The sequence below is a fragment of the Pocillopora damicornis genome, chromosome 6 (assembly GCF_964200805.1).
Source record: "Pocillopora damicornis chromosome 6, jaPocDami1.2, whole genome shotgun sequence".
Lineage (NCBI taxonomy): Eukaryota > Metazoa > Cnidaria > Anthozoa > Scleractinia > Pocilloporidae > Pocillopora > Pocillopora damicornis.
The window spans coordinates 25,002,501-25,014,112 of NC_142675.1; the positions used below are offsets into that span (position 1 = coordinate 25,002,501).

Sequence of the window (11,612 nt, forward strand, 5' to 3'; positions counted from 1 at the left end):
ACAAAACAAAGGATATTTTTTCTTTGGTCTGCTGGGTAGTGGTGCCCCGAGAAAGAATGTAGTGTTTTGTGTCGCTTTATCTTATACATGTGTTTCGCCATTCTTCATGACATTTTGTACTTTTTTTCCTCTGATACATTCACTGTTTCTGTTGATACAGCGCGAATGCAGAATCACCTACAGTGCAACGGAATACATTGGCTTTTACGCTGTTGCTGCCATGATCGAAGATTTTGCCTCGCCAACAGACTCACAGCCATTGAGTGGCATTCCGTTGCAGTTTTTGGTGTACGTGTTCAACTCAAACGAAACGTGTGATGAACGCCCGGAGTTCACGGAATACACGCGGGCCGAGGGATCGTGTATTGGAATCCCTCCTGGAGGAACATACTTCGATCGTATCATCGTGCGAGCCGGTGGACCATCAAAAAGGTAAAAGGTAACAAAAAGTAAAAGACAGTCCAAGTAGATGTACTGACTCTAAAGGTTCCGTTAGTTGCGCGGGCTACCTCGTAAATTGCAGGTGAAATGTAAAGGAAGTTGTTCCTTAAATTTTCTCGACGAGTGAATGAACGTCCGTTTGCATTCAAAAAGCGATTAACTTAGTATTAAAGCAACTTGAGGGAAATATATCCATAGTTCTCATTTTTTCCTGCTGTATTTGCAATATCATTTCAGAATTGTGGAGGTCACTACCAACAGTCCTCAGGGATTCATCAAGTCTCCTGTGGCTCAGTATGCACCACAGGAATACTACGTCAATGTCACGTGGACTCCGATGTCATCAGAGATAGAAACCAAACTGTTTTGTTTCACGGGATTGGAGGATTCCGGGTATTCATATCATTGGTCTTTTTGTCTTGTATTCACGGTTAAACATAAAACATTGTTCATATTATAGAAAGTAATTTAGTGTTAACAACTGGGTTGAAAACGTAAATTAGCCACCGTAAAGGGTAAAAAAGCTGACGTTTCGAGCGTTAGCCCTTCGTCAGAGCGATTGACTAAGGGCTAACGCTCAAAACGTCAGCTTTTTTACCCTTTACGGTGGCTAATTTACGTTTTCAACCCAGTTGTTAACACTAAATTACCTGCTATACTCTCCCACCGACGCAGCACCACAGTTTCTTTAGAAACTTACCCCTTTATTCATATTATAGAAAGAAATACATACGATTTCACCCTTTACCCCCTAACATCAGAATGCAAGTTCTCCGTACTGTTCTTGGTACATTTCTTATGATACTTACAAGGAGAATTTGTCAAACAATCAAGAGCTTGTAATTTACCTTATTCTCATGATCTTAATGTTTGATTCAGGGGTGATACTGTGAAGAGAAATTAGATGAGTATCACTTTAACTTGTTAAAAAAGTGGTGTGCTAGTTATCTTGTGAGAGTTGTGAAAGGCTTTCTTTCTTTCATTTGTAAACCTTTTAATCAACTCATAGAATGTCAATAATCAATTTTGTTTATATGTTGTGTTTAGGGTAACAACTAAGCAGAGATGCGTCGATCTGCTTGTTGGAGGTAAAAGTTATCTTAATTCATTACCGTTACTTGAAGTAAAGCCGTTCTTTCAAACGTCCAGGTCCTTTAGGTCCTTATTCAATGAGCCTGATTAACCTGATTGGCCCACTGGAATTTCTCGATTAACCTGACTGACCCATTGAAATTTCTCGATTAACTTGATTGACCTATTTGAATTCCCCGATTGACTTGACTGGCCCACTGGAATTTCTCGATTTATCTGATTGGCCTACTAGAATTTCCTGATTGACGTGACTGGCCCACCGGAATTTCTCGATTAATCTGATTGGCCCACTGGAATTTCCCGATTAACCGCCTGATTGGCCAACTGGAATTTTTGCGATCACTTGTCGCTTCTCTTTGAGCAGACAACCGGGTCTTTTCCTTCATTTCGTGACAGTCTGTCTTCGAATTCATTCTACTTTTTTCACGGCGAAAACGGCTCCACAGTTTTCGCGTGGTCATTTTTTTTTCGTTGACTCCAAAGAAGAGGACTCGATGTGTCTGCTTTACCAGGCCAATAACCGAGGTCCGTTTTTTTCGACAATAAAGATATTATTCTACGATAAACACCCACTCTCAAGGCCGTCGAACAAGGCCCCTGTGAGGTTCCAAATTGGGACGAGGGTTGAAATTTTTATTTCTAATTTCAGTATATCACATTGTATGTACGCCTTACGTGCCTATATTTTTCTTTTGCTAGTTGCGCCTCCACAATTTGCTAGTCTCTCACCGCAAGGAGAAGTTCTTCCCGACACAAGTCAATGGACCATCGCTTTTGACAAACAGGTGTCTTGAAGTATTATCTGAGGGAGGTTGGGAGTTCCATAATGATTGAAACCTTGAATAGAACACCGGCTGAAATTCATAGGTTCTGTGGTATTTGATGCTGAAATGTAACTTGAATCTGTCAAAATGTTTATTACAGTTCGTGCGTCCTATACGAAGCAGCCATATCCGGATCCATCGATCTGACGGCACAGTTGTTTTCAGTGTTGACGTGGCCATTACTGCCGGGGTGTTGTATCCAGTTGGGAGTCTGGGACGGACTATTCAGTTCACGACGTCACAGACCTTTACAGAGAAAGAGAGTTACTATTTAACAATGGATCATGGTAAGGATACTGGGTTTATATCATGATCATTCAGTTTATGTAACAGATGTTGAACCTATCACCCAATGAAATCGCCTCCATACAACTTTCTCCAAACTTTTCCTGAATTATCAATTTGATAACTGTACCTGAGAAGAATCGTGTTGTCTCCAAATCGTTCCATGGTCTAAGAACTTTGTCCTAAGAACATTTTTTGGAGAAAAAGCAGTTTAAAAAATGAGAGACTGCATCAAAGGTTTTGCAATCAAGCTTAAGGTCAATGCAAATGTCATATTGACGATATTTTCTGGTTCCCTTGCAGGTGTGGCTAAAGGTGTTACCTACTGTGGTGCTGAGTCGCCTGCCATCACAGATCCTTACACCATGAGGATAAAGATAAGTACGTTGTTATTTCTGATATCACTAACAACTATTGTCAATAGATTATAAACTGTTTATAATCTCTTGTTATTGCACTATCATCATCAACTTATTTGTCTTTTTACAGAGGATATCACCCCACCTGTTTTAACATTCATTTATGCTCCATCTCGTTCTGGGGGTGACTTTCAAATTACTTGGACAGTAAACGAAAATGTTACAGCTCAGTGCACAGTGCAAACTCCTTCTCTGCTCTTTGGTCAGCCATGCAATTGGTCGTGGACTGGAAGTAATCTAACCGAGGGCTTCTACAGCATTTATGTTCAGTTAACAGATTTGGCGGGAAACTCCGCACCGCCTGCCAGACACTCATGGTTTGTAGGTATGTCGAGAGTAAAGACCCGTGTTATTAAAAACCACTGAAATGGAGGTAAAAGCTTGAATAGGATGCTGAAATGATTTGTATACAGTAAACGGAACTGGCGGAAAACCTGGCGGCGCCAGCCAGACGTTCATGATTGGTAGACATGTCGAAACAATTAATCGATCTATTGAAATGGAGACAAATACTTGATGAGGATACTGAAACAATAATAGTTATGGCAGCCAAGCGATTTGATTAAGGGAGGTTCGTTTACTATCTTTTGAATAAAGTAACTATGTGTGAAACCAGTGAAGCAACTTCGTGATTGAGAGACGGTCATGATGTCTTACAGAATATGCAGCTTTTTTAATGTAACTTACGCGACGCAGAGAGAAAGACATAGAAAGCTCAATCCGAAATTCGTGATCGATGCATCGATTGAAAATGCAATGCCTTCTTAGTTTTTGCTGTTTTTTTCTTTATTTCATTTTTCAGACCGCACACCACCCATGGTTATCATAACTTCAAAGCCCGCTACTGTTAGCAATCAAAATCTATTTACGTTCGGCTTCCACTGTCGAGAAACCTGTTCGTTTGAATGCTCTGTACATCAACACGGTAACATTCCCGCTTATTCACAGTGCAACAGTAACAGATACACGGCCAGAAATCTGCAGAACGGAAAGACCTACGTTTTTTATGTACGGGGAACGGATGACGTCGGGAACCAGGGAAATCCGACTAGTTATACGTGGAGAGTTGGTGAGTCAATCCTTTCAGGGTAAAAAAAACCTTTCCACTTTTGTTGGTAACAACAAAATTAGTTAGGGGGGGGAAGGGGGTGGAAAGGATGTCGATGGAAAAGTAATGTATGGAGGAACAGCTCATCTGAAATCATTGTGACCTAAGGAAAAATTTTGAGATATCAGTATCATCTTGCTAAGCGTTTACCATATAGTTAAAATCACCTTAATCTAATAACATAGATTAATAAAATAGTTCTCAATTTTTTGAAGTTTCACATGAGTTAGTCTCTTTTGCAGTGCCATTTACTGCATGTCTTAAAACTGCATCAATGACATAGTTCTGTATAGATCCTGGTGACAATCCATAATTTGACCAACTTGACGTTTTGGCCTAATCGGCTTTTATTCCTTTCGTCTCAACCTTCACAAACAGATTTACAGCCACCGGTCATCTCAAGCATGGCTTCTCAAACAGTGGATTGCAAATCAGATCTGAGCCCGTCAGTCCTCGGCAAACCTTCAGTCAGCGACAACGAAGGATCGAACATAACATTAACGCACCAAGATCTTCCTGGAAGTAGCTGCAGCTTTCAAAGAAAATGGACCGCGATGGATCAAGCGGGTAACAGTGCCGCCCAAATACAGAATATCAATCTCGTCAACCTCAGGCCACCGACAGTGAGTTACCAAGGTAATGTCACCATTGCTTGCGGAAGCTTTGACGATCAACAGCAAGATATGCGGGATGCCATCAATGTCACTCATCCGTGCGATCGGCCAATCAAGATAACACACGCAGATTCTGTTCCCACAATTCTCTGCGCCAGGACCTTTAAGAGAACGTGGACGATTGCAGATGACTGCGGGAAGCAAGTATCTGTTATCCAGCAGATTCGGATCTTAGCTCTTCAGTTACCAGACTATCCCAAAAATGGACAGGTTAATGTGGCGCTGAGAGAATCGCTCGAGTGGCCTCAGTATCCAGGGTCTGTTCGTTACAAAGTCTACCTTTGGCGATATGGATCCACAAAGCCTTCATCACCAACTTACTGGTATGTTGATCAATGAATAATCCATTTTTCGTGTCGCTCTCCAAAAAAACAATTGAACCACAGAGTTCTTGAACGGCCACAGCACGACGAACTGAGATACGAATCATTTTCCAGTTTCTGTGGCTAATAGCCAATTTAATTATCTTGTTTCAGGACTTATTATCGAAGATATGCTCCCTCTTACCCAGGCTACCCCGCCGACACTAAGATGCTGTGGAGAATTGAATACGTTCTGAGTTCAGATGCTCTGGTACCCAGTCCCATCTGGGGATTCCAAACCAGGGCTTTTCCGGATTTTAAAGTTGAGAAGGTCATAGTACCTCCAAACGCTTTTTCTGGTCTGACGTTTGAAGTGTCGTGGGTAGTTCGAAATATTGGTAAGGTGGGAAATGCATTAAGGACGTGGTATGATGCAGTGTACATTGGAAAAAGTACTGACTTCCGTAACGCAAGGTTGGTTTTGGAAACTGATTTTATTGTTATTGAATAAAGTTATCAATAGGAACCAGACTTATCACAACCAATACAAAAAAGGTAGCTGTTGAAGTGAGTTTCAAGTGCTTAACCTGTGAAACAAGAAAGTAGCTTTACTTAACTGCTTTTCGTGCTAAATTATTTTTAGACGGTTAAGAATATATGAAAGTCATTTATTTTTGTAACATCGTGTATAATAATAATAATAATAATGATAATAACAATAGTCTTTACTTCTTAAGATAAAATCACATATCCTAAGTTACAATATAAACTAAAAAAAAAGGCTATTTATATATCATATCTAAAAATTATTCTGTTGCTAAATGCTTTCTTTAAACCTGTCAGTGTAGATTCTAGGGACAGAGACTGACGTATTTCTAAGATTGTACCTCATGTTCTTTTCCTTAGGTAAAAACTGGAAGAACGGGCATTCGGGGTCATTCGATATTTTTTTGTAGAGTGTCTTGTCCGCCTTCTCTAGCAAATCCCTGATATTTACATTCTTGGACATAAACTTTCTTTTCATACACCGGTCTAAAAAATTCTGTATTACAGAAAGGTCGGAATCTGAGGCACCATAAACCGGCAGAGCGTAAGAAAAATTTGGTAAAACTATTGCGTTAAAAAGCTGATCTACTTCCTCCTGGGACATTCCTTCCTTACGTAAAGATCCTAATACGAATAATGACTTGTTCGCCTTAATTACCTTCGCACACACGTGACTACTGTATTTACAATTTTGTTTGAAGGTAACACCTAATATGGATAACTCTGCGCACTGCAGTATATTTCTAACTGGCGCGATGTCCTGACTGAAACCTTTCTTACGGAAAGTAAGAAGTGTATGATTAACATATACCCTCGTGCTCTTGCTGGTAAACAATAACTTTATCTTTATCATCACCACGTAAGATGAAATAAATATATAACCTCCTGTACCACGCTAATACTATCGTTACCTTTATTTCACGTATTTCCTATTCGTTATCGTTATTGCTGCGGTTATAATCTTTCGTTCTCAAGGTTACCTATCTTGCTCTCTGAAACTAAGAACAACTTCCACATTTTGATTCCAGGCGTGCAACAACTGTACGACGCAGGGAGATTCTGTTTCAAAATGATGGTTATACTGCAAGGGGAACAGTTCAACTAGCAGTTGACGATTATGGCGTGTTTTACGTTTTCGTTGAAACGGATACGTACCACAGAGTAAGTGCTAAGAAAAATTATTTTTTAACTGTATGAAAAATATTATCTTAAATCGTCCCCACCATCTTTCAAAGATGTGAATTGGTATTGAAATGAATATAAATAGCATATCCATTGAATTTCCTTTTGTTGCAGATAAGTGATATCAACCGTGCTAACGATTTGCTGTTAGGTGACAGTCCGGTGCAGGTGGCGCTCACTCCCCCACCTAACCTAGAAATTGATAAAATTGTGCTCCCAAGTCCATCGCTTTCAGGTGAGGAACTCTCTAACAGTAGTTGAGTAAATTAGTAATTAGTAGTGAAATGGTTCTGCTTTGTTATACCCTAATGTCAGCTACTGTATATGTCCAGCCTGGGTGTGATTAAAACCTAGATAATTCTTTACTTTCCTATAGGTAAAGCCATCAACATAACATGGACCGTGAAAAACGTTGGAGTGGGCGTAACTGCCCATGGTGCATGGTATGATAGAGTTTACCTGTCTAAGGATGACAAGAGAGGTTAGAGTCTTCCTTAAATCTTATTTTCATATGCCACTTTTGAGGGTGCTCTTCAACAATAGACAGAAAATGAAGTTTTTGTATCATTAAGCTTGTGCTTTGCAATCATTTTAACTTCTTGAAAAAAAAATTCAAGACTGTAAAATCAGAGTAACTCTATAATTCCTTTGTTTCTGTATAGACTGGTCTGACTGGATCCTTGGCACATTTTACCATCATGGAACACTGTCTGTTGGTGCAAGCTACAAGCGGAAACAGCTCATTACTCTGCCCAACGCAATCTATGGCAATTTTTCGATTTTGATAGTAACGGACGTTTACAATCATGTCTTTGAGCACAACAATGAGGGTGACAATCTTAAAGTACAGGTAATTAACCAACCAAATGGAGTGATTAGGAACGTTCCCTCATGACTTCTATAGCCTATCCTGCGTGCCACACATCAGATATGAAATAAATCATACTAGACCTCAGGAAAAGCTAATCCCATAAGTGCCGTCCAATACGGTGTGATTTTTGACCCTCGAGAAAGTGTATTGGTGTTTTTGTCTTTACAACTCCAAATTGATCATAGAAAAAAAAAGTTAAAAGAAATTTATTTATTTCATTAAAAAATTCTGATCGGAGAAAGAGAAGTCGAAACCAAATGGTACTGGAATTAGCGCCCCAATAACATCTAGGAGGAATGAGTTCGAGCTCGATCGAAGTTAGTATTTTTTTTAGTTTCTAACTTTGAGATTTAGAAAGGATGATTCTCAGATAAGATTAACTAACAAATTACATAAAACTTAAAGGGGTAAGTTTCTAAAGAAACTGTGGTGCTGCGTCGGTGGGAGAGTATAGCAGGTAATTTAGTGTTAACAACTGGGTTGAAAACGTAAATTAGCCACCGTAAAGGGTAAAAAAGCTAAGCTAATAAGCTAATAAGCTAAGCTAATAAGCTAATAAGCTAAGCTAATAAGCTAAGCTAATAAGCTAAGCTAATAAGCTAAGCTAATAAGCTAATAAGCTTTTACCCTTTACGGTGGCTAATTTACGTTTTCAACCCAGTTGTTAACACTAAATTACCTACATAAAACTTAAATCTTCCGTTATTTTTGCAGGCGATGCGAATACACTTAAACCCTCCCCCAGATCTGGTTGTAACTTCTATCACGACACTGGCAAATTACTACACGGGAGATGTAATGGAAGTTCATTTTAACGTTTCGAACAAGGGCCTTGGGGAACCCTTTTACTACTGGTGGAGAGATCGTGTGGTGAGTGGGAAGCTATCAGTGGAAACATGAGGGTTCCTCTGCTTCTTCAAATATTTTATCACATCCCGTAAGCGAGTGCTTCGTCCGCGAACACCAAGCTTTAGTCGTTCCCATGACTCCTCCAGGCAGCAGAGTTTCATGATTAGTTGGGCCTATGAATCATTCAATTTCAAAAAACCCAATCTATTTATAACCAAAGAGAAGTTTTCGGTTCAAATATTAGATGGAGTGAAATACATTGTGATGTCTATAACTAAACTCTATCAAAGAAAAATGAAAAGTAAAATTCTGTTGAAAGGGCTCCCTAGAATGAATAAGCTCCCCTCATTTTAAGAAAATCACCAGGCATGTAGAGACCCTTTGTGGTTTCATTGAGAGCGTTACCGGCTGTTCCCAAATCTAAAATCTTTCATCAGGTATTACACAGGTGGATTATCGTACTCTGAATTATTGCTTACAAAAGTTCGAACTACAGATAAACAAATAAATCACACATGTTCTTTAAGTGTATGTTTATCTGTGGGTCTGTTGACGTACACAAATAGATAGATTATTTCAATCCTGTTTTGCATTCATTCACAGACTATCACGAACACCGCATCATTAAGATATGAAGTTCTTGGAGTCACCCAATTTTCAGGGCTGTTTCCGCCCTCCTCGTGGTACGTTAGAACTCTGAATCATTTCATTCCTTCTAGTTGGGAAACTGGGCAATACAACATCACCGTATTCACGGATTATGATGACGACGTTTTTGAATTCATCTTTAACCATAACAACGAGAAAACTGTCCAGGTGAATGTCACTCGTAGGCTGCCCGACCTGACCGTTACGCATGTCAACGCTTCTGTAACCGCGGATAACGTCCAAGCCTACTTGAGTGTCTCTTTTTCGGTTGAAAACGTTGGAAAAGGAGTAACAACCGAGGCACCGTGGTTTGACTCACTTTACATCTCACCGCATGCTCATTTTTCGCAAAGCAATACAATATGGCTGGGAGATTTCCCTCACAGAGTCAACCTGGGATCAGGTAAACAATACAGCATCGATACAGGACCCATACGCATAAACAGGAATCTTTTTGGTCAGCGGTATATTTTCGTTAGGACTAATACGTATGGTTCAGTCACAGAAAATAACGTAAAGAGCAACATCAGATTCTCTGGAAATGTGACATTTCCACAAGTTCTGCCTAATTTAGTTGTGGCAAACTTTACTTTATTGTCCCGTACGGAGGCCCTGTTGAGTGATTCTGAAGTGTCGTTGAAGTGGACTGTTGAAAACAATGGAACAGGAAACACAATGAAGAAATCCTGGCAAGACGCGGTTTACTTGTCAAATTCTCCAACCGTCCAAAGTGACTCAATAAAACTCGCTGACGCCTTCTTCAGACAAGATCTAAGTCCTGGGCAGAGTTACAACAGGGTTTCATTTATGAAGTTACCAGCTGATATATCTGGAACTTATTACTTCGTTTTGAAAGTCAACAAAGACGGCTCTATAGTTGAAAAAGATCCGCAGGTGAACAACTTAGCTTGGATTCGTGCAGAAATTTTACCTAAACCACTGCCAGACTTAGCCGTTGTAGACATTTCTTTTGTTTTTGAAGAAAAGCGTCGTTTCCTGACGGTGGTTTGGTCAGTGGCAAACTTTGGAAGCTCGATGCGCGAGTCTTTGACTTGGGTGGACAGCGTCATGATCTCTTCCTCAAAAGGCGTCATCGATGGCAAAGATGCCCGTGTTATGGCGTCTGAAACCGTTACTACTAAATTAAGTGAACAGCTAGAGTACCAGCTTTCCGCGGCTCTACAGATTAGCGACAACGTAATAGGAACGTTTTACGTGCATGTAGTCACAAACTCCAACAAGACCCTCTCTGAAGTCTCTGGAACCTCAAATAATATCGGTGTTTCAAGGAACCCTCTCAACCTTCCGCCTCCCCCGGCTCCCAGATTAATCTTGACTATTATTTCAAGTTTACCGTCTCAGATCACACTTGGAGTTCCTTTCTCCATCAAGTTTCAGGTAAAGAACGTGGGAGTTGCTGCAACGAAGAAAACATCATGGACAGATGCGCTTTACGCTTATGACAGAAAGGATGCAAATCGAACAGAGGTCACAGAGAGAGGAACGAAATTAAAGGATATTCCCCACATAGGAGCCTTGAAAGCTAAATCGTTTTATGAAAAAACTATCAACGTTTCAATTCCACATGGATTTCGTTCTTCGGCTTTCATTCATGGCTTTGCTGACATCCACAGTCCTTTTACACCGTGGCCAAAGATTGTCGAAGCTATTAATAATACGCAGCCTAACGTCACGCATCCTAATGTCACCCAGCCTAATGTCACGCTACCAACGGTGACACCAACTGTTCTGACGCCCATAGTTATAACAGAAGGATTGTTACCAGATCTGCAAGGCTCACTGGGAGACTCAAAGGTGCAAACTCGTGGCGGTCAGCCATTAAATATCACTTTCAGCGTCACAAACACCGGGGAATCACCTGTATGGGGTGCGTGGTATAATGCGCTGTACCTCAGCCAGGACGTGCTGATCGACCCATTTGATCGGAGACTTGCCACTGTTAGGGCAACTAATCTCGCCGTGAACGACACCGTGTCCTTAAGCGCTGAGGTCTTCATTCCCTTTGACACTCTTGATTTGGATTACTACCTGTTACTGTCAGTGGACAGCAAAAGCGCCATCTGGGAGAGTGATGAACAGAACAACGATGCTTACCGGCTGATAAAAATAAACAAGACATTCAGTAGTGACTTGGCGGTACTGTCTGTTTCCTCGACTGGTGGAGAATTCTCTAATGGCCAAGGTAAGAACTATTTAAAACACTACACCCCCAAATGGAAGCACTGAATACTGCCAGCTCTTTTTACAAGACGATTCAGAAATAAAGAAAACAATGATTTTATTACTCTGTACGTGAGCTTTATGTACGACGTATTGTGCGCTTATCAAATGAGTGACAGCAAATAACATC

At 40.4% G+C, this 11,612-nt stretch overlaps 1 protein-coding gene across 2 annotated transcripts in view; it reads left to right on the plus strand.

Annotated features, from left to right (window-relative positions):
- Positions 1-11,612, plus strand: part of LOC113676270 (uncharacterized) — a 40,641-nt gene that overhangs the window by 7,115 nt on the left and 21,914 nt on the right. For both annotated transcript variants that reach the window (XM_089209781.1, XM_089209782.1), the window contains exons 5-20: positions 161-432; positions 679-834; positions 1,489-1,529; positions 2,233-2,318; positions 2,458-2,644; positions 2,946-3,023; positions 3,132-3,386; positions 3,864-4,130; positions 4,548-5,166; positions 5,320-5,619; positions 6,720-6,852; positions 6,988-7,108; positions 7,250-7,354; positions 7,536-7,723; positions 8,459-8,614; positions 9,197-11,444. In XM_089209781.1, coding sequence (XP_089065907.1) covers positions 161-432; positions 679-834; positions 1,489-1,529; positions 2,233-2,318; positions 2,458-2,644; positions 2,946-3,023; positions 3,132-3,386; positions 3,864-4,130; positions 4,548-5,166; positions 5,320-5,619; positions 6,720-6,852; positions 6,988-7,108; positions 7,250-7,354; positions 7,536-7,723; positions 8,459-8,614; positions 9,197-11,444 — 5,212 coding nt within the window. The remainder of the gene's footprint in view (positions 1-160; positions 433-678; positions 835-1,488; positions 1,530-2,232; positions 2,319-2,457; positions 2,645-2,945; positions 3,024-3,131; positions 3,387-3,863; positions 4,131-4,547; positions 5,167-5,319; positions 5,620-6,719; positions 6,853-6,987; positions 7,109-7,249; positions 7,355-7,535; positions 7,724-8,458; positions 8,615-9,196; positions 11,445-11,612) is intronic.